Source organism: Phacochoerus africanus, chromosome 9, assembly GCF_016906955.1.
Source record: "Phacochoerus africanus isolate WHEZ1 chromosome 9, ROS_Pafr_v1, whole genome shotgun sequence".
In the NCBI taxonomy this organism is placed as follows: Eukaryota; Metazoa; Chordata; class Mammalia; order Artiodactyla; family Suidae; genus Phacochoerus; species Phacochoerus africanus.
This window is the reverse complement of record NC_062552.1, coordinates 115,757,694-115,784,528: the sequence shown is the minus strand read 5'-3', so window position 1 is coordinate 115,784,528 and position 26,835 is coordinate 115,757,694. Positions and strand designations below refer to the sequence as shown.

At 38.4% G+C, this 26,835-nt stretch overlaps 1 protein-coding gene across 2 annotated transcripts in view; it reads left to right on the top strand.

Annotated features, from left to right (window-relative positions):
- The first annotated feature begins 374 nt into the window (after positions 1-374).
- The window catches only part of PPP4R3A (protein phosphatase 4 regulatory subunit 3A), a 35,691-nt gene continuing 9,230 nt past the window's right edge, over positions 375-26,835 (top strand). Inside the window, exons 1-10 of one of the 2 annotated variants that reach the window (XM_047794651.1) lie at positions 375-1,360; positions 10,756-10,811; positions 13,952-14,050; positions 18,088-18,705; positions 21,942-22,019; positions 22,102-22,218; positions 22,922-23,077; positions 24,013-24,144; positions 24,245-24,347; positions 25,828-25,986. In XM_047794651.1, the coding sequence (XP_047650607.1) occupies positions 1,219-1,360; positions 10,756-10,811; positions 13,952-14,050; positions 18,088-18,705; positions 21,942-22,019; positions 22,102-22,218; positions 22,922-23,077; positions 24,013-24,144; positions 24,245-24,347; positions 25,828-25,986 (1,660 nt within the window). In that variant the 5' untranslated portion in view covers positions 375-1,218. The remainder of the gene's footprint in view (positions 1,361-10,755; positions 10,812-13,951; positions 14,051-18,087; positions 18,706-21,941; positions 22,020-22,101; positions 22,219-22,921; positions 23,078-24,012; positions 24,145-24,244; positions 24,348-25,827; positions 25,987-26,835) is intronic. The other variant, XM_047794652.1, reaches the window with a different exon arrangement.

Genomic DNA, 26,835 nt, shown 5'->3' with positions numbered 1-26,835 from the left:
AAAGAAGAATGGCCTGAGTCCGGCGGGGCTCCTGCGCCACCGATCTCCGCGCTCCGGATGCCCAGTCCAGCTCTAACGGCGGCTGGTTCAGAACACTTGCGGAGGCCGGCGCGGCGTGGCAGAGCCCCAGGACGAAGCCGCCCGGCGACTGCAGCACAGGGGCAGACGCGGCTGGACAGCGAGCCAGCCCCCGAGCCGCGAAGCTCCGGGCGGGCAGGGAGCCGCCCTGCGCTCCACAGCCGGAGGCGGGCTCCACGCCCCTTTCCAATCCGGAGCCGGGCTGATGACGAACACAGGGCGCGACGGACGCACACACCGCCCCGCGCTCGCACGACGGTGCGTGCAGGGAGCGCGAGGAAGTCCCGGGCCGTCACCGGCGCGACCAGCGTTCCGCCTCCTCCGCTCCCTGCGCTCTCGCCACCTCGGCAGCTCGGCGCCAGCCTCCCGCCTCCGTCCGAGGCCTCCGCTGCTGCGAGGCTCCCGGCTTCGCTCCTGTCTCTTTAAATGGTGGGGCCAACGGGCCGCCCCTGCAGCTGCTGCCTGGGTGGCCCCGCGCGCCGCTATTGAGGAGCGAACCAAGATGGCGGCGGCTTTGGCTCTGTGAGGAAGACGGAAGAGGCGGCGGCAGCGGTGGAGGAACAGGGACCCCCAGGAGCCGGGAGCGCTCCTGCTCCTGGGCGCTCTCGGAGTCTTCCGCGCAGTGGTAGCAGTTGCAGCAGGAGCAGGCGCTCGTCGGCTTCGGACATTTGAAACGGGAGCGGAGCGCAGCCCCAGCTGCGGTGGCAGGACCAGGTATCAGGAAGGAAAACATGGCGGCGGCGGCCTGAGGAGGCGGCGGCGGCGCGGGAAGCGGCTTCGCGGAGATCATGGCGGAGGCGGGAGCAGGGCAGTGACCGGCGCCCCGAGTTCCTACCGCGGCGGCACAGGAGGCTGCGAAGCGCTGCGCGCCCCCCTCGGGGTGGCTGGGCTCGCCGGGCCCGGACAATAGCGCCGAGGAGCGGGAGGCGAGGCAAGGCGGGGGCCCAGAGCTCGGGCCCCAGAGCTCGGGCCCCGCGGCGGGCCATGCGGGCGGCAGCGCGGCCCCGGGGCGGCCAGAGGCGGCAGTGAGGCCGGGGAGCCCTCGGCTTGCGGGCGTCCTCCTCACTCGGCTCCCGCCTCCCCGGACCCCCTTTCCGGGCTACTCCGGCGGGGCCTTTGCTCCGGCCCCCGCGCGGCACGATGACCGACACTCGGCGGCGGGTGAAGGTTTACACGCTCAACGAGGACCGGCAGTGGGACGACCGGGGCACTGGGCATGTGTCGTCGGGCTACGTGGAGCGGCTGAAAGGCATGTCCCTGCTTGTCAGGGCCGAGAGCGACGGTGAGTGAACCCCTCGGCGGCGGGACCCTCCCCTCCTCGCGGCCCTGGGCCACCTCCCGGGTGCCACGGGGCCCGTGGCCCTCTCTCCGAGGGGGTGGCTGGGGCGGCCGCCGCCTCGGGGGAGGGCCCCCGGCACCCCTGTCCCCCCGGAACTGCTCCGAGAGCCCTCGAAGTGTTTTCTTTCTCCGGGCGCCGGGTCGTGAGCAGAGCCAGGCACCCTTGAGCTCTGCCGCCTGGGAGTGTGGAGAGGTCGGGGACCTGGGGGCGGGAGTCCGGACCGTGCTGTTCTTACACCAGAGTGACCTTGAGAAAGGCCCCGATTAATCCGATCTCCTGCCTTAGTTCACTTATCTGTAAAGCAGGCATGAAACTTTCCCAGAGCTAAGAAAGTTTTAGCTGTTTACTCTTTGGAGCATAAATATTTTGCTGTTTGTCTTTTTTTTTAAATATATTTCTGCTGCATTTTTCTGATCCTCTTGCAAGTTGGCATCCCTAGTTTATGAATCAGGCAGGTAACTCTGCACTCGGCAAAGAAAATATTTCTTCTTTTCCATGAGAAGCTAGATTTGTGTTCCCCCAGGGTTAGTTGCCTTTTTCATAAGAAATGCAGAATTTGGTGTGTGGTTTCACGGTAAATCCTGCAAGTTTTGAAACATTTTATACGAGCTTTTTGATTGCTTAAAATGTATATTTATAATTTGGTTCAGTTAACAGGTGGGGAGAAGTTGGTAGAAACCTTTAAAACCTTTGGAACTGGCCCTAGTGCCTATGCTTCGCATATTTTGAAACAGCTCTTAAGGTTCAAAGACCAAATTGTTTGAAGATAAGTGTTTCACATGTTTAAAGGCACACTGTTTAAGGGATTGCCACTTCCCTGGTGGCATATGGTCAGTTTCCCTTAGAGAAAATATTCACATCAGGTAAAACTTTTCAAAATTTTTTCTTCTGAATTTGAAAACCTGTCTTATGATAATAGCCTATAAATTTATGGGAGCTAATTATTTCAGGTTTAGATCGTAGTTGTTCTGTATGGGAATTATTACAAACTCATTTCAAGCAACTTTAGTTGGACTCACTACTAGCAGTACTCCAATTCTCTGAAACACGAGTAAGACTCACAATTCTGTAATTGAAGACTAGAGACATTGCTTTTCAATCTGAATGAGAAAAATTGTAATTTGCAGTATATAGCGCATAGATTACTTTGTAAGGCTAACCAAAGTAACATAAAACTGGAGAAAAATACAAGTTTGAATGTGAAGTGTTACTGTGCTTTTGTATATGACTTTCACATAGTAAATGACTAACTTCTCTGTTTTTGCATGTTTGGGGAACTTTATATAGTGAGTTGGAAGGTACAGGGTTTGTAGGATTCAGTTAACTTTTTTTTTGCTGCACCTGTGACAACGCCGGATCCTTAACATACTGTGCCGCAGGAGAACTCCTAGTTAACTTCTTTTGAGATGAAAGCATGTAGATTTGAGGTCAACTCTTTGAAATCTCATAATAATTTAAAATAAAGCATAACTTCGCAATGTGTATTTAATTGGACTCATTAAACAAAGTCCTTTGGTTAAAGTCTTTTTAAGCATTGTCTTAACGTCGTATTATAGGGAATCAAACTGCTCTAACACAGTGTCGGAATCTCGGAATCTGCTGTGTTTTTTTTGTTTGGTTTTTTTTTTTTTTCATTTTTATCTGATAGGGAACTCCCTGAAATAAATTGACTAATGCGCCCTTGTTAATTTATAAGTTGTTAGCAGACTAAATCCAAAAAGAATAGGCTTAGAAAATTCTGGATACTTGCGAAATACTCTGTAAATAATCTTTAATTATTACTATTCTTTTCTAAAAAGAAAATTCCAAATAGGAAGAATAGTCAAAATTTATTGAGGGTCTACCTTGTGCCAGAGATTTACTTGTATCTTCTGGTGTAGGTACTATTATTAGTTACACTCACATATGGAGACACAGAGGCTCAGAGAAGCTAAATAATTTAAGATCAATCGCACAGGTAGGTTAAAAAGCAGGGAAGATCAGCGTTCAAACTGAGGTGAGGGAGAGGTGTCTGGGATTGAGACTAGCCTCTGGTTTGAAACTTGTGTTATCAATTATTTAATTACCATCAACTGTTTATGGTATGTTTTAAACCCACACATTGTTATCTACTTGGGTTTACTATGTAGACTCAAGGTTTATTTCACAGAATATGAAAACAATTTTTAGGAGCTCCTGCTGTGGCGCCACGGGAATGGCGGCATCTTGGGAGTGCAGGTTCTATGCCTGTCACAGTGGGTTAAGGATCTGGTGTTGCCTCAGCTACGGTTTAGGTCGAAACTTCCTGGCTGGGGAACTCCACATGCCACAGGGTGTCCAAGAAAGAAAGAAAACAACTTTTAGCCTGAAGATACTTAAAATTATAGTTTCTCTCTAAGCCACAAGTGGGACTTTTTGTATTGGCTGCAAGTTTGAATTATCCTTTATTGTGTGCCTTCCTCATTCTCCATTACAGGATAATTGAGAATTTTATTAGGATGAGCGAAATGGAAAGTTATTTCTGGTTTTCCATAAAATGAGTCATTTATCTTGTTAAAGGAACTTATACATTTAAGTGAAAATCAGGAAGGCAAGTTCTTGTGGCCTCTCTGTTACAGGGCACATTTGTCTGGTTAAGTTTGCCTTTCCCCTCTGGAGCTGAGTGGCTTTGCAAATCTGTAGCTCACCTTGCCTGGGAGGTGGGATGTCTCACCAAGCTTCTGAGCCCATGTTCTAGATTGCGTCCTTATTCGGTACATTCCTACTGGCAAAATATGTTGCAGAAACATATCCCTTCTTTTAAAAAAAAAAGGTTGCCTCATTTCTCAGGTTTTGTTGTATTTATTTTATGTAGTGTACCTGCAGAGTTCCATCTTCCAATAAAGATTACTTAGTATTGTTTTTTCTTCCAGTTTATGCTATACCTGTTGGCTTGCTGAAGCGAAGATAATACTGTCATTCCTTCCACCCTCTCACTTCATGTTCAAATCATTCATTTTCTTCCACTATTTTTTTTATCACCTGCACCTGCCAATTTTAGAATTGATAAATTGTAATTTCTCCTCACACTGAAGGATGTCTTTGAACATAAAATCATCTCCATACTCTATTCTGGATTACCTGCCAACCAAGATTGGTGGGTTTTTTGTTTTGTTTTGGTGTGTGGAATTTCCCAGGCCAGGGATCAAACCTGAGCCGATGCAGTATTGCCAAGTCCTTAACCCACTGTGCCACAAGAGAACTCCCAAGAATATTGTTCTTTCACAGCCACGGCAATGCCAGATCTGAGCTGTGTCTGTGACCTACACCACAGCTCATGCCAAGGCCAGATCCTTAACCCACTGAGTAAGGCCAGGGATTACACCCGCAACTTCATGGTTCCTAGTCAGATTGTTTCCACTGTGCCACAACAGGAACTCTGAATATTGTTCTTATATTTGGTTTTTACCTTAAGTTTTATAAAGTATATTTTACATTTCATAGTATTTTTATTATTTGACTTGTTTATTTGGAGTTAAAAATAATTCAGTCTTCACTGTTACTTGAGGCATGAAGAAAATGATACATGGAGAAATGTTTTGTTTGAGGTAGCACTGTTAGCTAATGGTAAAAACTGGAGTCCAGTGCTTCTATGTCTTGATAGGACTTGGCTGTGGGCAGATCTGCCTCTACTCCTCCTATAGTTAGAAAAGGAGGTCAACACTTTGGGTAGGAAAGCCTGTTTTGTTTTGTTTTGTTTTGTTTTGGCTGCTGTGGTGAGAAATGAACCGAAGTAGCATCAGCATTTTTTTTACTGCTATTCTGATAAATCATTAAGTAGTATAGACCCTTGCATACAGTAAGCATTCTAAATTTAGCTACCAAGAAGCCCAGTGTCAGTACTGGAAAAATAGTTTACTTTGAAAAGTTGATGTAAGTGCAATGTGTGTGTGTGCGTGCCTGTGCACAGACCTACAGTGTGGAAAATTAATAGGCTTAGAATAACCAAACTTTTATTTATTATCTGTTACATATGATAACTTCTCAAAGTTTGAGGGCCACTGGCTGTATTTGGGTATAACGAATGGGGTTGGAATGTAGTGAAGGCTTGACAGGTGTGGAACTTTTTAGTGTAATGCTACCAGCTTTTTTCTTGAAACTTCATTTCCTTCATTTTAGCTTTTAAATGCATGTGTAATCTGTCGTCCACAAAATTGGGAGGGAGTAACCTGGAACACTGACCTGCTATAGGTTTAAAGCATACACTGGTCTCCTATTCAGATAAAATTTTGGACTTCCCTTCATTTTGGTGGTGCTTTTTCCTACTAGTGAAACACAGTACCTAAACTCCTGCCCTTAGCTTTGACCATTGATAATGTCAATATACTGGAGATGCCAAAAAGTTGAGCTGCTTACTTACAGCAGCAGAGCTGAAATCCTTAGGTTTTTATCCAAATCTGAACTAAGATAAGGATCCAAGTTTCTCAACCCCAAACCAGATATTCCCATACTCCTTGAATCTGACTGGTTGGTTGATATTGAAAATAGAACCATAAAATTATGGAAACTATCATTTTTCCAGTGAAAAGAATTGATATCTTCTGCGCAAGTTAATTTTCCAGCTAAATTTAATTGTAACAGAAGATTTAAAGTCTCAACAATTTTCATGGACTGTTTCCTAAATACTGTATGCTAGAATGTTTCTCTTAAGCAGTATTATGAACTTGTGTTGGTTAGTGTTTGATTTGTAATGTGTTTCTGGATCATTGTTAACAATATTCAGCAGTACAGTGATGCCAGGGAAATAAATGATATTCTGATTATGTCTTTAAACTATTGAGTATTGGTTATGTATTAGGTACTGGGATAGGCGCTTTAATATAATACTCAGAAATACTCAGTTAATACTCAGTTACACTAGTACTGAGTTAAAATACTCAATACTCAAAAGCAACCTTAAGAGGTATTATTTTTTTCTAACCATGGATCTTGGTGTCTTGATTCTTTGATTCATAGTTCTGGGGTCATTTTCCCGAACCCAGCCAGGAATCTAGATCTGTTGGGTTTTGTTTTTGGCCTTGTTATGAGGTGGCTTGATGTGGGATCTCTGTTCCCAGATCAGGGATCAAACCCCAGCTGCAGCAGTAAAAGCATAGAGTCCCAACCACTAGACCACCAGAGAACTCCCTAGACTTTTTTTTTTTTTTTCTTGGTCTTTTTGCCTTTTCCAGGGCCACTCCCACAGCACGTGGTTGTTCCCAGGCTAGGGGTCTAATTGGAGCTGTAGCCGCCGGCCTACACCAGAGCCACAGCAACACAGGATCTGAGCCGTGTCTGCACCCTCCACCATAGCTCACGGACTTGCTAACCATTTTGAAAGATTTGCATGAATTCGGTGTATGAGTATGTTTGTTAGACCAGGAATCAAAAAAGCTGTCTGCTGCCTGGATCCATACTACAGGCACTAGTTTTGAGTTCTCTGATTTCAGCTCTTTTCAATTGGAAAAGTGTTCATAACTTTATCCATTAGAAACTAAGAAATGGGGAGTGGGGAACCTAATAGATGGCTTAGGAATAAAACCTAGAAATGTGTCTTTTCGTTGTATCTTACTCCCCTAGGCAAAAGGCTGTTATCCATGTTCCAGCCACTAGAGCTTACTAACATCCTAGGGAACATGGTATTTGGGGACCAAAGCTTGACTTCCTGAATTTGTGACTAAAGCCACAGGATATGGCTGAAATGGGTGTCAGGAGAGATATTTGCCTCTGACATTGTAAATGGCCCAGGAGAAAGAAAAAGTTATTACACCAGAAGCTCCTAGTATGTGCATATTCTTATTTTAACTAGAACTTTGGGAGGAAACACTTCAAACTTTCAATTTGTGATTGATTTTTCCTTTCTGGTCATCATAACACTGTAAACACTAACAAGAGTTTTGAAGCAAATACAAAAAATTGGGTACTTGAAAAGTAATAATTGTACCACTGCTGGGTTTTTTCTTTTTGCTTTAGCAGCTGCCATGTCAGGTGTGTGTTCTTGAAATCACGACTCGAAGTGATAACTCTAGCCCCTGTGTCATGTGTTGTTTTACCCCTTCTCTTAAACTTAAAAGAGAAATCTTTTAAAGTAGAATACATCAAAAGGGTACACATTTCCTAAATATTCAGCTTTATTAATTCTTCACAAAATAACCAGCACACAAATGAAGAAACAGCAATAACCATCACTCTGGAAGCCTATTTCCTGTCTCTTAGTCACTATCCCCTTCCCCCCACCCTAATTTCTGACACCATAACTTGAACTCTATAAATGGATTTACGGTGTATACCTTTGAGGCTTCTTTCATTTGTTTTTAAGACTCATACATTGTTGCATTCACATAAATTTGGTTCATTCACTAACACTGCTATATGGTATTCCATGGTATGAATATTTACACTTAAGCTTTTTTTTTTTTTTTAAACAATTCAGATGCTGTCTAAATCAGTACTTCAAAGTGTATAGTTCAGTATTTTTTTAGTATATTGATAGGGTTATGGAACCATCACCACAATGAGAACATTTTTTCCTCTCCGAAAGAAATCATGTACCCATTAGCAATCATTACCCACTTGTGACCCCTTCCTCACAGTCCTAAACAACTACTAATCTACAAATCCTCTAAATTTGCGTATTCTGGACAGTTCATATAAGGGCAATCCTAAAATATGCAACTCTTGTGACTGGCTTATTTCACTTATGTTTTCAAGATTCATCTGTTACAGTGTTGTCAGAACTTCATATCCTTGTATAGCCGAATAGTATTTCATTTGCCCATTCATCAGGGTTTGGACATTTGGATTATTTCCACCTTTTTGCTGTTATGAATAATGCTGCTATGAATGTATGTGTACACATATTTGTGTGGGCATATGTTTTCATTTCTCTTGGATGTATACCCAGGAGTGGAATTGCCAGTAACTAACTTTTTGAAGAACTGCCAAACTTTGCCAAAGTGGATGCCTTTTTATACCCACAAGAAAAACGTATGATGGTCCCAGTTTCTCCACATGGTTGCCAGCACTTGTCATTGTCTTCCTAGCTTATATGAAATGGTATTTTTTTGTGGTTTTGAGTTGCATTTCTCCAGTGACTAATGATATTTAGCATCTTTTCATGTTTATTACCATTAATGTATCTTCTTTGGAGAAATAATCTATTCAAATCCATTGCCTATTTTTAAATTAGGTTGACTTTCTATTGAGTTGTAAAAGTTATGGATACAAGTCCCTTATCAGATAGGATTTCCAAGTAATTTAGCCCATTTTGTGAGTTGTCTTTTCACATTCTTGATGGTAATGTTTGTAGCATAGAAATTTCTGCCTTTGACTATATCTAGTTAACATCATTTATCAATGATGTCTGATTTTTTTCCCTTTGGTAAGTTGTGCTTTTGTGCAGTTCAGCTTTTAAGGTAACGTTATGTACTGTGACACCAGTTTGGTTCTATGACATTAGACCTATTGCATTTTCTGAAATATGTTATAAAGTAATGCAGTTGTTTTACTCTATTATTTAGATTGCTTTCGAGTACATGCTAAATTTCAAAGTAGGGTTTTTGGAATGTATTTTCCCTAGAAACTTTTGAGTATGATATAAATGTCATGACTCATCTTTTAAAACTTTGATCCATGATGTATCTCACATACTTTGTGATTTCATTGGGAAGTAATAGAGTATAATTTTTGTTCTAGTAATTAAACAACAAAATAATGAAAGAATATTTACAGAGATAATTGGAGGTTTTTAGTACTTTTAAGGGACTCCTGATGTCAAGTTCATCTGCTTGCTGTTTTTCCTTTTTATAAACATAAGACATCTATTAGTAATTACCAAAATAAAATTTCATTGATTAAGGAAATTAAGGGGCCCTGGGTAATTTATTTTGATTTTTTTTGGAAAAGTTGGGAAAAGAGGAAGATTAAACAGGCTTCCTCCAGAATTTGAACCTAAGTGAGTCAAAAGTAGTAAAAAGAGCCTAAAGAATGGGGTGTTGGAAAATATGGAGACTGTGTAGTTACCTTAAGTACAGAAAGGGTAAGATTGACAAATTTTGAGTTAAGCAGTTCACCTGTGCTAGACACTGGGCAGATTCCAGTGAAGTGAGAAGCTGTTCATGTGTTCACGGTGATTGCTAAGTAGGTCACCCCAAACTTGGCAAAGTGGGTTTTACTATATTCATTATCGTAGATCACCATAACAAACACAAAATAGTGAATGGTGAGTAAATCACTAACATGGGATGATGTCACAACATTAGAAAACAAATTTTAACATAAAAGCAAAAACTAGCTGAATTTGGAAATGTTAAGAACACCCTTTTCTCAAATGAATAGCCACTGTTTGGAATGGATCAGGCAACTGTTAAACGTAATTTGAGAAAAAAAATGAAAGGTTTGGATGAGAGAAAATGCAGAACTTGGCTTTAAACTGAAACTAGTTGATGAAGGGAGAGATAAGTTTAACCTTTGCTTTTTTTTAATTTTTTTTAAATTTTTTTTTTTTAAGGGTCACACCCACGGCATATGGAAGTTCCCAGGCTAGGGGTCGAATCAGTGCTACAGCTGCCATGCTATACCACAGCCACAGCAATGTGGGGTCCAAGCCTCGTCTGCCACCTACACCACAGTTCACGGCAATGCCGGATCCCTGACCCATTGAGCAAGGCCAGGGACCAAACCTGCATCCTCATGGATAGTAGTTGGATTTGTTTCTGCTGTGCCACAACGGGAACTCCAAGTTTAGTCCTGAAATTTGCTCTTTGTGACAAAGCAGTATTTTCCAGAAATGTGCAAATTACCATATTCTGTGAAGTGAAATAATTATTTAAAGATGGAAAATTGTGGTAATTCCTGTATTAAGCAGAAATAATCAAACTTAAGGTGAAGCATGATTTGGGGATGTACTCAAACAATGGATCATATTTATCCTTATTTTCAAATTTTTGCAAATGAAATCTTTTCAGTCTTGATAGATCAGATTGTATTTATTAAAAATGTTTATTTGCACGTTTTAAGTTATTTCTCTAAGTAGTGCTGTGTATCAAAGATTTAATTCCAAATCATCTGGCTTCACCCTGTACCATTTCATTACCATCTGCTGCCCAGGAGTTGTTAGATTTCTGTTACTATCCAGTTTTCTTCAAATAATTGTCTGTCTTGTTAAAGGTAAGCATGTATAAAGCAAGCATTTCATAGGTTACAAATTATTATATTTAAATTTGTATTTTAACATATATCAACTGAAGTTGTCTGTGCATCAAATGTGTGTGTATGTAAAGGAATATAATTCTGTTGCCATGCAGTTACATAATGGAATATTTTCTTTTTCTGTTTCCTAGGTTCTCTACTTTTAGAGTCCAAAATAAATCCTAATACTGCATACCAGAAACAACAGGTAAAATTTTGAAGATCCGCTTTATCTTGGATATTATCCTCTCAGTTTGGTAATTAAATGGTTCCTTACAGTGAAAATCAGAACCGACTGCAGCACCCTTTACCAGTCTTAATTCCAAATACAGTTCTGGAGTTCCCATTGTGGCTCAGTGGGTTACGAACCTGACTAGTATCCATAAGGACTCAGGTTCAATCCCTGGCCTTGCTCAGTGGGTTAAGGATCCAACGTTGCTGTGAGCTGTGGTATAGGTCATAGAAGAGGCTTGAATCTGGCATTGCTGTGGCTGTGGTGTGGGCCGGCAGCCATAGCTCCGATTTGACTCCTAGTCTGGAAACTTCCATACGTCAGGGTGTGGCCCTAAAATAAATAAATACAGTTCTGACAGTCTCTATAGTGTATAAAGCAATCTTTTTAAATTAAAAAAACCTGTTTCAGGTTACTAAGTTTAAGTTCCAGATATTCGACCAGCTAAGCCTTATTTCTCAAAAGTTAAAACTAAAACAACGCAGTTTTCTTGTTTACATCTAAAGGGAATAAAAGTGACCACTGATGGACTAGGCAGATACTAACTGACTAAATAGTAGAAACTCCTTTTTTTACTCTTGTAGATGGTAGTGGAAAAGGAACATTTGTATCTTTATTTAACAATTCAGTGAATCTGATTTCTTATATAGCCTGAATAGGACTTTATAATGATGTAGTAGGTTTTTAAGCCAACTTTCAGCTTGAATACATTCTTGTACTCCTTCTGTTGCAAGAGCTATCTGCATGTCTCTCACTTAGTACTTACCGGCACTATCATCAAATGGTATGTATTCAGAACACACTCACATAGATAATAATGAGTGCTCTACAAAACCAGTGACATCAGTATCAGTACCCTCATTGCCCTGAAGATGCAAATATAAAATAAATGAAAATAAAAATATTACAGGCATATTTTATATATATTTATAAATAAATACATTATAAACAGATTATAAAGTGCTTTGCTTCATCATCGACCATTAAAATATTACTAGAGGGAAGTTAAGTTATATTTTCTGCAGTAGATGATGCCTAAAGATTGTAACTTGCTTGAGGTCACACAGATAGTATATAGGAAAGCTGATATTTAAATTTATTTAATGGTGACTTATTTGTCCAAGAAACACTAGTACAATATGAAACATTTTCTTGATTGTTCAGTGGCTTATAAACAAAGTTTTAATAAACACTTCATTGCTTTTGGTGTTCTTAACATTTTCAGGTTTGATTGGAGACTAGAGTATTTGATTTTGATGTTCTATACTTAAATTCATATTTTGAGGTTTCAATCAGCTGAAGAGTAAAACACATCCTAGGAAGAAATTATTGAGTCTGTTTTGCGGATGAATGAAAAATCTATATGTCTTAACCTATAAGTTGTTGGAAGATAAGCAGGCAAGATGATTTGGTGAAAATTAGGCTCTTCAAGAAAAATAGAAGAGCAGTTCCTAAAAATTTTCCAACTTAGAATTTGTCAAGGGGGTAGTTAAGAGCATATTTCTTTCAATGCCCTGATTTAAGTCTTCAAAAGATTCTTAATATATATTGTAGCAGAGCAGTTGCTTGCAATTGTATTAAAGCTGTCTTATTACTAGTGTGGTGGTGGTTTCAAACTTTCCAGTGGGTCTTATGTTATCATCAGTTTTCATAACAATATGTATTATCCCAGTAGCTTAAAGATGAGGAAACTGAGGCTCAGGGAGGCTATCCAATTAACTTCTGACATGTTGATCTTAAAATGTTAATGTAAATTATTTTGAGCCTGAACAACTACTCAGTCTTGTGGGGCAGATTGCTTGCTTGGGATCTGTGATCGCTAGAAGTCCTGGAAGATAGTAAAAAGAGGTCTTTGAGCTCTTTTTAAAAATTCTGAGTAAGACTTGTGGATTTAGCCTTTTAGTAATGCTGCACAGCTTAATCAAAAGATCATTTATTTACTTAAAGTGGCATCACTTTAGTTCAGTAAGAGACTGTTGGCCTCATGATTGACAGTTATATAATCTACTGAATAGTTAATATGCAGTTTAGCACACACATTTTTAAACATGGGATCCATTTGTGTACAATCAGAGGTGTCCTTGCCAAGGCAGTGAAAAGTATTATAAATTACAAAGGTCCCTTAAGATACTTTAAAGATACAGTCATGTTTCCTCAATCCAGGATCATCCCAGTGCATGCTCAGCCAGCTTTGGCTTGGCTCCTTTCAGTTACTTAATAGTCGGATTAAATTATTTTTTCTTTATATTTTATTCAAATCCATCCAACTCTAATTTCTACTCCTGATTCTTCTCTTTGGACTGCTTGAAAAATAAAGTGGTCTCAGTATTCTAAGTGCAGTGTCTTGATGAGATTACATCATAATAAAAACCGTTGAACTGTTTTATTAAACTTACTATCATTGAAAAAATACAAATTTGTCTGAAAGGGATAAAGGGCTGATAGGAGCATCTTCATGAACTTTTAAGTTTAAAAAAACCTCTGTCCAAGAGATACCTGGTGGCTCAGCAGGTTGAGGATCCGGCATGGTCACTGGTCACTGCTGTGGCATGGGTTTGATCCATGGCCTGGAAACTTTTGTATGCCACAGGAATGGCCAAAAACAAAACAAAACAAAAACCCCAAAACCCCTGTCCAGATACTTGCTTACATATTACAGAGTTAGCTAATAATTTCAAAGGCTTCATGAGCCTCAAGTGCCCCAGGTAAAGAGTAACTGACAGTTACAAGAGAGGAGGTAGAGGTATGCTTATTTTATTAATTCCATCCTCCTAATGTGTCCTAATTATTGAATACTCAGACTTCCTCATTGTAACTTAATGTGCAAGCAAAGGCCTGACATAATGTTCAGTTTGTATCTTTTGGTACATTTAGATTGTGTGCTCAATTTGTAGTGCTTTTCACATACTGGTTTTACTCCTTAAGGAGAACATTGTTTTCATGTATAGATTGGATAAAATGAAGTATAAAAAAGGTATTGGTAATTAGTAATATCAATGTTGCAAAAAGTAAAAATTAGTACTGTTCTCAGTTCCTTATTGCTTTATTCATATGCTTTGTGTTTTGAAGTGGTTTGTGATGATATGTTTTATTCAGACTTCTTTTTTTCTCTCAAGGACACTTTGATTGTGTGGTCTGAAGCAGAAAATTATGACTTGGCCCTTAGCTTTCAAGAAAAAGCTGGATGTGATGAAATTTGGGAGAAAATATGTCAGGTAATTTTAAAAATTAGAAAATCGACATGTTTTTTAAAAAATACTTTGTTTTTTGCTGTGCTTTTAATACCCAGGTTTAAATGGAGACACATTTCATATAAATCCTTAAATTCACTGCTGTCTGTGAAAAGCTTGATTTACAGGAAAGTGCAATTTACAGACACCAGTTTACCCAGCCCAGACGTTTGCTGAACTCTGGAGTTTTATATCTAGTGCTTTTGAGAGCTCCTCCATGAGTGTTTAGTAGGATCTCAAATTTAATAGTCTAAAACTGAACTGAATCTCACTGAGATGTTCATTCTCCCATCTCTCTTGTAGCAAATGCCATTCAGTTGCTGAAATCAGAAACTTATGGGTTATTTTTATTCTTCCTTCATTTCCCTAGATCTGTTCAGTCCCTCAATTATAAATCTTAAATCTAATCACTTACCTTCATTTTCAAGGCTATTAGTTTACTAAGCCACCATCATTTCTTGCCTGGCTTATTGCTTTCACCCCAAATCTATACCACAGCTAAGAGTGATCTTTTTAAAAATGCAAGTCCTAGAGTTCCCATCGTGGCGCAGTGGTTAACAAATGTAAGAACCATGAGGTTGCAGGTTCGATCCCTGGCCTTGCTCAGTGGGTTAAGGATCCAGTGTTGGCGTGAGCTGTGGTGTGGGTTGCAGACGCAGCTCAGATCCCGCGTTGCTGTGGCTCTGGTGTAGGCCGGTGGCTACAGCTCTGATTAGACCCCTAGCCTGGGAACCTCCATATGCCGCAGAAGCAGCCCAAGAAATAGCAAAAAGACAAAAAAAAATTTTTTTAAATGCAAGTCTTATCGTATTATTCTTTGTTCAGTAACTTCTCCTGACTGTTAACTATCTCTACAACCTCAATTTTGCATGTTCTCAATTTATTCTGGAATTCCCTAGTGGTTCTAGTACCCCATTCTAGTGATAAAATCTCCACAATATTTTGTGAATGGTCATTTTTTTATGTGCTCTTTTGGTCAAGCCATTGGCTGTTATTGTGGACTCAGACCATTATATCCTAAGAACACTTCTTCTGTCTGCAAGTTTAACAAGCTTTCTAGGTCAGATTTTCCCTGTAAAGGGCAAGACAGTAAATGTTGCAGGCTTTATGGACCATACAGTCCGTAGAACTGAATAACAACTATTCAGTTCTGCCGTTGTACTGTGAAAGTAGCCATAGAGTACACATAAGTTAATGGATGTGGTTCTCTTCCAGTACTATTTTGTTTATAAAAACAAGTGGTGGGCCAGGTTTGGCTGTCATCTGTCAACACCTGGTTTGGGCCATTCTGATGCACCTTGATGTTTGAGAGCCACTGCCTTAGTTAGACGCTACAGTGTTCTTAAGACACAGTTTTTCCTTGCAGATTTCTATATATTCTAATAAGCTGTGTTTTTTTTCCTCCAAAAATTACCTACCTGTTAAACTGTCCCTTTGCTTCTCTTAACATGTGAAAAACTAAGGCTTATATTTATGCCTTTTTCATACGTTTTATTTGCTTTCTGTCCCATATAATTGTTTTTACACAGCATGTTCCTCTAGATTTTGTCATGTGGGGGGGAGTTCTCCCATAAAAAGAGATGAGATTAATGAGCTCAGAGTGTGCCTAAAGCACCCTTATTCAGACAGATCTTGTTCTGCTTCACCTTTCTGAGATGAACAGTCCTATTCTGGACAGAATCTTCTTTTAGGCTAGTATTTAACTCAGACCTGGACTCAATCTGTTACTGTCATGCCTGGCTCTCCTTTAGAATTATTGGACCTTTACTGTGCTTTTCCTTAGTCTGTAATAGTGAATTTTTCAGTCATTTTCTCTTGGGGAACAAGTACTTGTATACTTTCCTCTACAATAACTTTCCTGAGAATCACTGGCTACTTATCTTTCCCTCCAACTTTTACGTAGTTTATGTTCAAGATGTCCTTTCTCAATGATTCTTTCATGATCCTCCTGTCCGTCTCAATTTCTGGATCTTGGCTTAGTCTAGGAAATTTACTACATTTTGTTCTCTGAGGTCTTAGATGTTTCTCTAGTTCTTGAACTCTACTACTAATTTTTTTTTTTTTCATCTTGAAACAAATCTCCCCATTTTCTAGTACCCTCCTCATTAGCAGTTAGGTCTGGGTGCATCTCTTTTTCCTTTTTATAACCTTTTTTTTTCCCTTTTCTTTTTAGGGCCGCACCTGTGGCACATGGAGGTTCTGAGGCTAGGGGTTGAATAGGAGCTGTAGCCACAGCCACAGCAACATCGGATCTGAGGCATGCCTGTGACCTGCACCACAGCTTATGGCAACACCGGATCCTTAACCCACTGAGCGAGGCCAGGGATCAAACCTGCATCCTCATGGATGCTAGTCAGATTCGTTAACTGCTGAGCCATGACAGGAACTCCTTTTTTATATTTTATGGTCTTCACATTCTCATTTTCTTCGTATCTATCTAGATTGACTTCTGAGATTTATCCTTTTTCATAAGGAAAGCTCTGTCTTCTAGCTTAGTCTACTTTCCTCTAAAAATTTTCATTCTTCTTTTGCTTCTGTTCTCAACTAAGACTGAAACAAATTGTCAAATTATTATAGTTTCACCTTGTTTCCCTTAGCCAGATCAGTTTTTAAGAGTATCTTAAACACAGGCCTTTTTGATTACCTGTTCAACCTTCATATTTGCAAGTTAACTCAAGAAAGTAGCATTTTCCTTATAGTAAGGGCTCTCATCCCTTTTCATTTGGTTTTTAAATCAAACACCTGCCATTTTTCTGTAGGCAAAGCCGTAGCTTGAATATTAGGAGTCTAAAGCTGTGATGAGAACTTACATAATTAAAAGAATCCAGAGCCAGTTTGAGACCATGCCAGGTACAAGCTGTGAATGTGCCTACCCTCCTTTTAGTGGTGATACCCACTGGGTTAAGATCAAGATGGTATCACCTTGCAGCACATTTCAAGACATAGTCCAGGCCTTCTTTCCTTCTAGTGTCCATTAACATCACCTAACCATGCTAAGCAATTCAGGTTTCTTGGTCTTTTCACATAAAGCCTAGTTTTTCCATCTCTTTGCCATTCATCTTTTGGGGCTGTTTTAGTGTGTCAAATTATAGGGCCAGGATAGCAAAACTCATCTCATTACAAAGCATGTCCTTCACCTTTTGTAAAAAATCTTTTACCTTACAATGTATTTCTAATTGTGAAGGCTTCTAAGTTATCTTTTTATAATTAGAACCCCTACACTGACATAAAGTTGGGGTTTATGACAAACCTTAGGGCTTCTGGGGGATCGCTGAAGTGTGTAGAAAGGAGAACTACCATGGTCTTTAAGCAGGTATTCTTAGGGGATAGTGCTACTAGAGAGAGATCACAGTTACCTAGTTTTAGTTTTTTGTCGGTGTACTTGTTTCTCATTCAGATTTTCTTAATCATAGTTTTGGGCATTTATACCAAATCATTGACCCACTGTGGTCAAACTCAGCTTGTACATGCTCTTGGCCCTTGGTTTCTAAATTAACTGATATTATGTAAGCAATAAGAAAAATATTTAATATTTTCTATAGTCACAGCGTTTGTTTGAATTTTAAACTTTGAAGAATTTGGTGGTGGCTATACTGGAGCACAGTGCTAGGGATGTTTCTGAAATTTGTCCTAGTCTGTTGGAAAAGAGGGCCACGGATATAAAATGTGAGTGGATGTTTTATCATCGTGCCTTTGTATATTATGGGTCTGCAGGGCACTCTTAAGTCACAGCCGCAGTTAATTTAACAGATCTTAGAATGTTTCTTTTGCTGGTAAACCTCGTACTTATAAGGAAGCTCATTCTATTTCTGCACTTTGAACTTCCTTCCTTAAAATTAAAAGTATGTTATTTATAGAAGTGTAATGTAGAAAAGTAGGAAATTGTCAAGTTTAAAGAAAGTTCATCATAAACTTGAAAGAAAATTATCATTATAGTTTTCTGAGAACATCTCATATCTAAGAATATTATTTAGATTTGCTTTGATTATACTTTGTCAGCTATTATAAATCTTGTTTAATAGGTTCAAGGAAAGGACCCGTCAGTGGACATCACTCAGGACCTTGTAGATGAGTCTGAAGAGGAACGTTTTGATGATATGTCATCGCCAGGTTTAGAATTGCCATCTTGTGAATTAAGTCGCCTTGAGGAAATTGCAGAACTTGTGGCATCATCTTTACCTTCTCCCCTGCGTCGTGAAAAACTTGCACTAGCACTGGAAAATGAGGGTTATATTAAAAAGCTCTTAGAGCTTTTTCATGTGTGTGAGGATTTGGAGAATATTGAAGGACTGCACCACTTGTATGAAATTATCAAAGGCATCTTCCTCTTGAATCGAACTGCTCTTTTTGAAGTTATGTTCTCCGAGGAATGTATAATGGACGTCATTGGATGCTTAGAATACGATCCTGCTTTATCACAACCACGAAAACATAGGGAATTTCTAACAAAAACAGCCAAGTTTAAAGAAGTGATTCCCATATCAGATCCTGAGCTGAAACAAAAAATTCATCAGACATACAGAGTTCAGTATATACAGGATATGGTTCTACCTACCCCTTCAGTCTTTGAAGAAAATATGTTATCAACTCTTCACTCTTTTATCTTTTTCAATAAAGTAGAAATTGTTGGTATGTTACAGGTAAGTTACCATTCTTTTTTCTCCTACTTAAAAAGATAGCTAGGAGTTCTCCTGTGGTGCAGCGGTTAAGGATCTGGCATTGTCAATGCAGGGGCTCAGGTTTGATCCCTGGCCTGAGAACTTCCACATGCCGCAGGAGTGGCCAAAAAAAAAAAAAAAAGAACAACAGATAGACCTATTGCCTTTAGCAGAAGTAATTTTCTGTTCCTTTTAAGTACCTAAATTGAATTTTAATTTTTGTCTAAAGGTATATATTTTGTTGATATTACAAGAGATTGTAATGTATAATACTGTGGTACTAGAAGGTTATTTTTTGGTTAGGGAAAGTAAATGTAATTTTTAACAAAAGGTCTAGCTTGAAGAAATTACAGGGAAAGGATCATGAAACAATATGAGATATTAATCAGTAATGCACAAAGCAGAATAGAAGAGGGAAAGAAAAAGTAGAATTCAAGAAACATGTCTAAGTATAGAATATAAAGTCTATAGAATATATAGAACTCACAGGTAATTATTTATTAGAGGTCCAGTTTTAGGGTCAAGGGAATATAGCAGATGTTGGCAAGTTATAGCTGCATGTCTCCCTACCAAAAGGCATGCTTTTGTAATGGATGAAAGTATGGGGAAGTTAGACTTCGGTGTAAGATTCAGTTCCACCTGTCACTTAGTAGCTCTGTGACTTGGGCAACTTTCTTAATCTTTTAAAGCTTCAGTTTCCTAATCTTAAGGATAGTGATATAGGAACCTACCCTATAAGGTCATCTGAAGATTAAATAAGATACATGATAAAGACTCAAGTATTATTTTTACAAATCTATTAATTATTGCCTATTAAACTCCAAATTTTTTTTTGTTAGAGTATACTCAGTCTCTCAAGTGTGGTGTGTTAGGGTGCTTGCATCAGAATTGCCTGGGCCTAGGGTGCAGTTTCCTGGATGCTGCCAAAACACAGAATCCAAATCTGTGAGCTGGCAGGTAATCTGCATTTCTAACCTGCAGAGTCAGAGAGTCTCGGTAAATTATCCTGTGGTGCGTGAATTAGGCTATTGCAACTGAAATATAAGTTTGCAAACTAAACATTTGTGAGTTTCATACTTCCGTGTTTTATTTCTTTATACCCATGTAACAATAATAGATGTGATATGATTTAAGAGATGTTAGACCTTACCTCAGATTTATAAATAAAAGCAATTATTAGAAACCTGGATTTAAATTTAAAAAGGAGGCAAATAAATGCCAGTAAGAACTGCTTGATAGGGCATTCCCATCATGGTGCAGTGGTTAACAAATCCGACTAGGAACCGTAAGGTTGCGGGTTCGGTCCCTGGCCTTGCTCAGTGGGTTAAGGATCTGGCGTTGCCGTGAGCTGTGGTGTAGGTCGCAGACGCAGCTCGGATCCCGAGTTGCTGTGGCTCTGGCACAGGCCAGTGGCTACAGCTCCGATTCGACCCCTAGCCTGGGAACCTCCATATGCCGTGAGTGCGGCCTTAGAAAAGACAAAAGACCAAAAAAAAAAAAAAAAAAAGAACTGCTTGATAGCACATGTTATGAATAAAGCAGTAAGTTTAATTTTCATCTGTTTCTTTTTAGAAAATTGCTGTATTTTTAGTGACCCTGGCCTTATCACTTTAAAAAAAAAAAGTCTATGAATTCAAATAGAAAAGTTAGTTTTACCAAAACCAATTTCCTGAAGCTAGTGATAAGTCCAATTCATGTTGACTAATTTGACATGTTTTCCATTCATTTAAGACAGACAAATAATATAGGCAATGCAGTCTGGTAAGTACAACAGTAATCCTCTAAATGGTACATTTTGATTGATAATGAGGAGAAGGGTTCTGGTATCAGTTTTCATTTGTTCTTTGATAAGGGAATTAGTTTTTGGCTAGCTACCTGTTCTGTGTTTGTTTGATTCCTGGTTTCCTTGGATAATTCTGAGTGCTGCTGGTACTTTTCCTTAGCTCCACATGGTTCTCATTTTGTTGTATAGGGATTTGTCACTTTTGTGTTTTCTTGGTCTTCATACCTGCAAAATGCCAGTTTTACTCATTAACTACGAATAATTTCAAGTTACGTCTTTGTTTCCCTACAGTATGCTCTGTAAAATGCTGGCTGCCAGTTGTGTGGGTCTTTCTGTTTCTGTTGATGCTGAGTGTTTATATTCAAAATACTGTGAAAGAAGGAGAGTTTACAAATTTCTTTGATGAGAAGCAGTTCTTAACCCACCTTATACACAGTCATAACCCTTACCCTTGACTGATTTCTGTGTAACACTGTTACAACAGTCTTGATTCTCTAAACTTTGTGGCAGTCTGGAGAATCATTTTTAGTCATTTGATTTCCATTTGGTAGGATATGTTTTAGCTGGATCTTGACATTGGAGATGACATTTAAGGTATGGCCTATTTGTACATTAGGCCATAGAAAAGTAAAAGTGGGAATCACTAGCATCACAGAAAATGTTTCTTAAACACCTATGGCAGCGAATGTGGGGTTTATAAACCCGCGGAAGGTCTCACACACACACATACACATATTTAGACTTCGGCATGTCTGTAAGGCTGAAGTAGTATGGAATTAAAATATAATAAAATCTTAATTAAAAATAGTGATAGACAAAATTGAACAGGAAGTCAGAAATGGTCTAATTTAATGTAGAATAATATGTGTTAAGTTATTTTGTATTTGTTTTGTGTGTGTATCTTTAAATAATAGATGTTTCTTAATTCCAAAGTTCTGAATTTAGCTTTTTAACTATTGCTGTTTTTAAAATGTGAAGGAAGTTTTATCTTCCTCTGAGAGGTTGCAGAAGCCCTGTGAAATGAGGGGTCTACCAACCATGTTTGTTTTCTTTCATAAAGTAATATTATCTGAACACAGCCATACTCATTCATTGCCATATTGCCTGTGTCTGCTTCCTACTGTAACAACATAACAGAGTAGTTGTGGTAGAGACCATATGGCCCACAAAGCCCAAAATTTTTTAAATGTGGCCCTTAACTACCTTAGGAAAGTAGAGCCTTGCTGAAATGTAAAGGATAATCTTTCTGTATAAATCCCCAGTTTATCCTTTAATAATTTTTTCCTTCTCTTTTAAAAAACAGCATTGCCAATACCATCTTTCCCTTTTCCAGTTATTGCAATTTATATTTTCTACAGTAACATCTTGAAAATGTATTTTATTATATACTCTTCATATTATTAGCATAATTAAAATCTATCCTTCGATTTCACAGGAAGATGAAAAATTTCTGACAGATTTGTTTGCACAATTAACAGATGAAGCAACAGATGAGGAAAAAAGACAGGAATTGGTAAGAAATTTGATATTATAAAGGCCATGAAGCTAAAACAATACAACCTATTATGTTCACTTAACCTTTTTCCTAATTTCAGGTTAACTTTTTAAAAGAATTTTGTGCGTTTTCCCAAACGCTACAACCTCAAAACAGAGATGCTTTTTTCAAGACTTTGTCAAACATGGGTATATTACCAGCTTTAGAAGTCATCCTTGTAAGTTTGTTTCTCCTTATATTTAATTACCATTATATTTTTAACCCACAAAATAGTATATTTTTATGTAACATGCAACTGTTTGATCATAGGTAATATTTAACATCAGCTGTGTATTACATAAAGTTAAATAGCTATAAAATTCTAGTATTAAGAGAGTCCTTACACAGTGCTGAAAGGACAGTTACGGAATTTTCCATATTTTAACAATTTAACTTTGCATCATATTAAAATGCTGGAGTTCCCGTCATGGTTCAGTGGTTAACAAATCTGACTAGGAACCATGAGGTTGTGGGTTCAGTCCCTGGCCTTGCTCAGTGGGCTAAGGATCCGGCATTGCCGTGAGCTGTGGTGTAGGTCACAGATGTGGCTCGGATCCCATGTTGCTGTGGCTGTGGTGTAGACCAGCGGCTACAGCTCCGATTAGACCCCTAGCCTGGGAACCTCCGTGTGCCGCAGGTGCGGCCCTAGGAAATACAAAAAGACAAAATAAATATATAAAATGCTAGAGGAGAAAAATAAACAGGAAAAAATGAAAGTATAACTTTATCCCATAGAACAGTAATTTTACATACAACATAATTTCCTTGACCTCTCCTTTTTATTGAAATATATTCTTATAATTTGTTAGGATTTAGATTTATATAGCTGCAAGTTCCATATTTTTATTATTATAGAAGAAATAAGTGCTTTTTACCTGCAGGGCATGGATGATACACAGGTGCGAAGTGCTGCTACTGATATATTCTCATACTTGGTTGAATATAATCCATCCATGGTACGAGAGTTTGTCATGCAGGAGGCACAACAGAATGATGATGTAAGTAAGAAGTTAACAGAGCAAAAAATAACCAACAAGGTAAATATTATCTTCACTAACAGTAAGTATTTATACGTGGGGAGCTATAACTATATTTATTATTCATTTCTTAAAGATTTAGTCAGTGTTTGAGAAAAGTATACCCATGATATCATGACTTATTCTTCCCCTAAATTGGCTCCTGAGTTTATAAAAGTTTGTAAAACTGTTTTACAGCAGTTATTTGTTAATGCTCAATTTCAATTTCTTTTAAAATTTTTGAAATTAAGTTTTTTAACTCTGAAGTTAACTTGCTATGTTATAATGTTTAAAACCATTTCATCAATAAATTGTTCTTCTGTATGTGGAATATGAATAACTTCCCTAAGAAAGCATTGGCTTTGCTAGGGATAGAGGTCTCAAAATTATCAAGAATGATGAAGCATAATAGTCCTTTGGAAAGTATTTAGGATGCTTTCTTTACTGCCTGACCAACCATAGGGAAAACCATTTATTTTAAATGGAAACTTTATATCATTTCTGTAAAAGGAGAACAGATAAAGTTATTATTTGCCATAGAAGGAATCTATAAAAAAATGCAGTAAAAGAACAGTGTTATAAATTCTAGCTAGATAATCGTACTGTTAAAACTATGAAGCAAAGGCCCATTAACTTTCTTCAGAAGAGAGATTTTATTACTGAGAGTTCTAAAAGATCTATTAGCACCAAACTGAAACTTTGTTTTTATTTTAATCAAGGGGATTTAAAGATAATAAAAAAAGAACTTTTTGGTACTATTTGTGTAATGTGTCTGTACCATACTTTTGGGAAACTACCATATATCCTATTAAAGATTCCAGTCAGTCATTTCATTTTGTTTGCAGTTAACAAGATAGCTAGAGCCAGGTATAATGCTATAGCATGTGTCATAGTATATGCTTTTTCCATCCTTACTCTTAGTAAGTGATCCTTATTATGTATATTTTTCCCACCAGGATATTTTGCTCATCAACCTCATTATAGAACATATGATTTGTGATACAGACCCTGAACTTGGAGGAGCAGTCCAACTTATGGGCCTGCTTCGCACCTTGGTTGACCCAGAAAACATGCTAGCTACTGCCAATGTAAGCTGTGGGCATTTTTCTCTTTTTCATACTCGTATAATTTTGATTGCTGGTAGGAACCAATGCAGTTAAAGTTCATGAAGTGTTTTTGATTCCTTAGAAAACAGAAAAGACTGAATTTCTGGGTTTCTTCTACAAGCACTGTATGCATGTCCTTACTGCTCCATTACTGGCAAATACAACAGAAGACAAACCTAGCAAAGGTAAGATGATACAGGTTGGTAGTTAAATTCTTTGTTCTTGAACTTTGAAACTCAGAAGGTTGGTGTTAATATAGAGGTTTAGTAACATATTTTCAAAAGAGGTAATTTCAAGGTAAAATTTCTTTCAAAAGTGCTATAATCGGAGTTCCCATTGTGGCTCAGCGGTTAAGAACCCAACTAGTATCCATGAGGCTGTGTCTTTGATCCCTGATGCAGCTTGGATATGGTGTTGCTGTGGCTATGGCATAAGGTGGCAGCTACAGTTCCAATTCAACCCTAGCCTGGGAACTTCTGTATATGACAGGTGCGGCCCTAAAAAGAAAAGAATGTGCTATAATCAGAGATAATAGAACTGTAAAAGAAAATACTTAAGATACTTATTTGCTGCCTTCAGAATTTTGAAGCCATTTTTTTGTTGAAGCACTATTTGTATTTAGTTTCCATTTACATACGGAAACAAAGTGAAGTAGCTCTGACACAATTCATTTTAAGTTATTTGTACTTGAGGTGTGTAGACTGAGCAAAGCTTGTACTCAGTATTAAGCTGTTTTTATTTGCATTGAAGATTATTACAAAGTTAGGATTATTTATTTCTGCATTTTATTCCCTTAGTGTGTGTGATTTAGAAAACAGTTTAGGGTCTTCGTTGGGAAGTTCCTTATTAAAGCTTTGCAAATAAGTTACTTTGTCATATGAATTATCAATATAGTATATTTAACTTATAATGCCACTAGAAAATGTTTAGTTTACCTTTTTTGTGACTCTAGAAATCAGGTCTTAGAAACATGATACTCATTTTTCCTATTTTACCTACTATGAGTAATGCTTGAGGCCTCTCCAGACTCATGTGTTCATGAAACATTGAGAACCTATTGTGTGGAAGGCAATGTGCTGTATATTTTATATATGTGTGTGTATACATATATATATATGTATATAATCTTTAGGGGTTAAATGGGGGAAATAAAAAAAAAATGAGTCACACATACATTCAGAGGCTTGCTGCCTGGTGAGGAACATAAGCTAGTGATTATATTTCATTGTGGATTTATTATGTGTAGTAAAAGGAAGCACACTGGAATCAAAGTAGCAGAATCATTCCTTTAAAGCACATGGTGTATGGCAGGACCTCCTATGACATCTGTACATCTTTTGAGGGACATGATAAAACATGGTAGAGCATTCTTGCCCTTTGGAATAAGTCAAATTTAATAGTTTTGTATCCTGTGTTTGCCCTACTACTAACATTCCACATTTGGGTCTTGTGAAACTATTCTTCAGAGTTGTTTAAATGTGAAAGACTGGAAAGAGCAGTTCTTGGCACATGGTAGGCATTCAACAAATGTTAGTTTTCTTTTCCTTAACTTTAACATATTTGGGTTAATAGAATAGAATTTTACTTGATTAGAATTTGGATTCTTATATTTGGGGAGGAAAAGAATTTAAGACATCAAGTGTAACTGTGTTTTGTTCTGTTTAGACGACTTTCAGACTGCCCAGTTGTTGGCACTGGTATTGGAATTGTTAACATTTTGTGTGGAGCACCATACCTACCACATAAAGAACTACATTATTAATAAGGACATCCTCCGGAGAGTGCTAGTTCTCATGGCCTCGAAGCATGCTTTCTTGGCATTATGTAAGTGTTGCTTCTGGTAGACTTACTGTCTGTATATCATCATTTTATCTTTAGGTCTTACTGCCTGAGAAGAAAAAAAAATCATTGATTTCAGAAAACCTAGGTTCTAATGCTAAACCACACTGATAATGTACTGTTGCCACATTTTGAGGATGTGATTTTCCTGACTCTTCTTTTTCAATATAAAGGGGTTAATATACAGTAAAGGGGTTAATATACACCTACAAAATATTTTAAAGTATTGTACTATTAAAATGGCACCTTAAATCATTTTACCACAGTTATTTTTGACTTAGTATTTATTTAAAGTATGACAGTTACAAATTAGGCATTCTTGTGAGACAATCTCACACTAAATCATGAAGAATTTGGAAAACATGTAACTAATAGCATTGAGTTTCCAGAAGACATTCTTCCTGTTATATTACAGAATGCCTAGCGCAAATATCTAGTCCATTCATTAATTCCTCAAATATTTTTCTCCCAGCTTTATTGAGATATATTTGACATTACATTGTGTTTCCTCAGATATCTTAAAGTGGGGTGACAAACCACAGCTGTGGCCAAATCCAGTCCATGGTCTGTTTTTGTACTGCCTGCAAGCTGAAAAATAGTTTTTGTGTTTTTTAAAGCATTGTTTAAAAAAAAAGGTATAGAGGAGTTCCCATTGTGCCTCAGTGTTAGCGAACTCAACTAGCATCCATGAGGACATGGCGTGTGATCCCTGTCCTTGCTTAGTCGGTGAAAGGATCCGACACTGCCACAAGCTGTGGAGTAGGCTGCAGGCACGGCTAGCATCTAATGTTGCTGTAACTGTGGTGTAGACGGTAGCTCTATTTCCGATTCGAC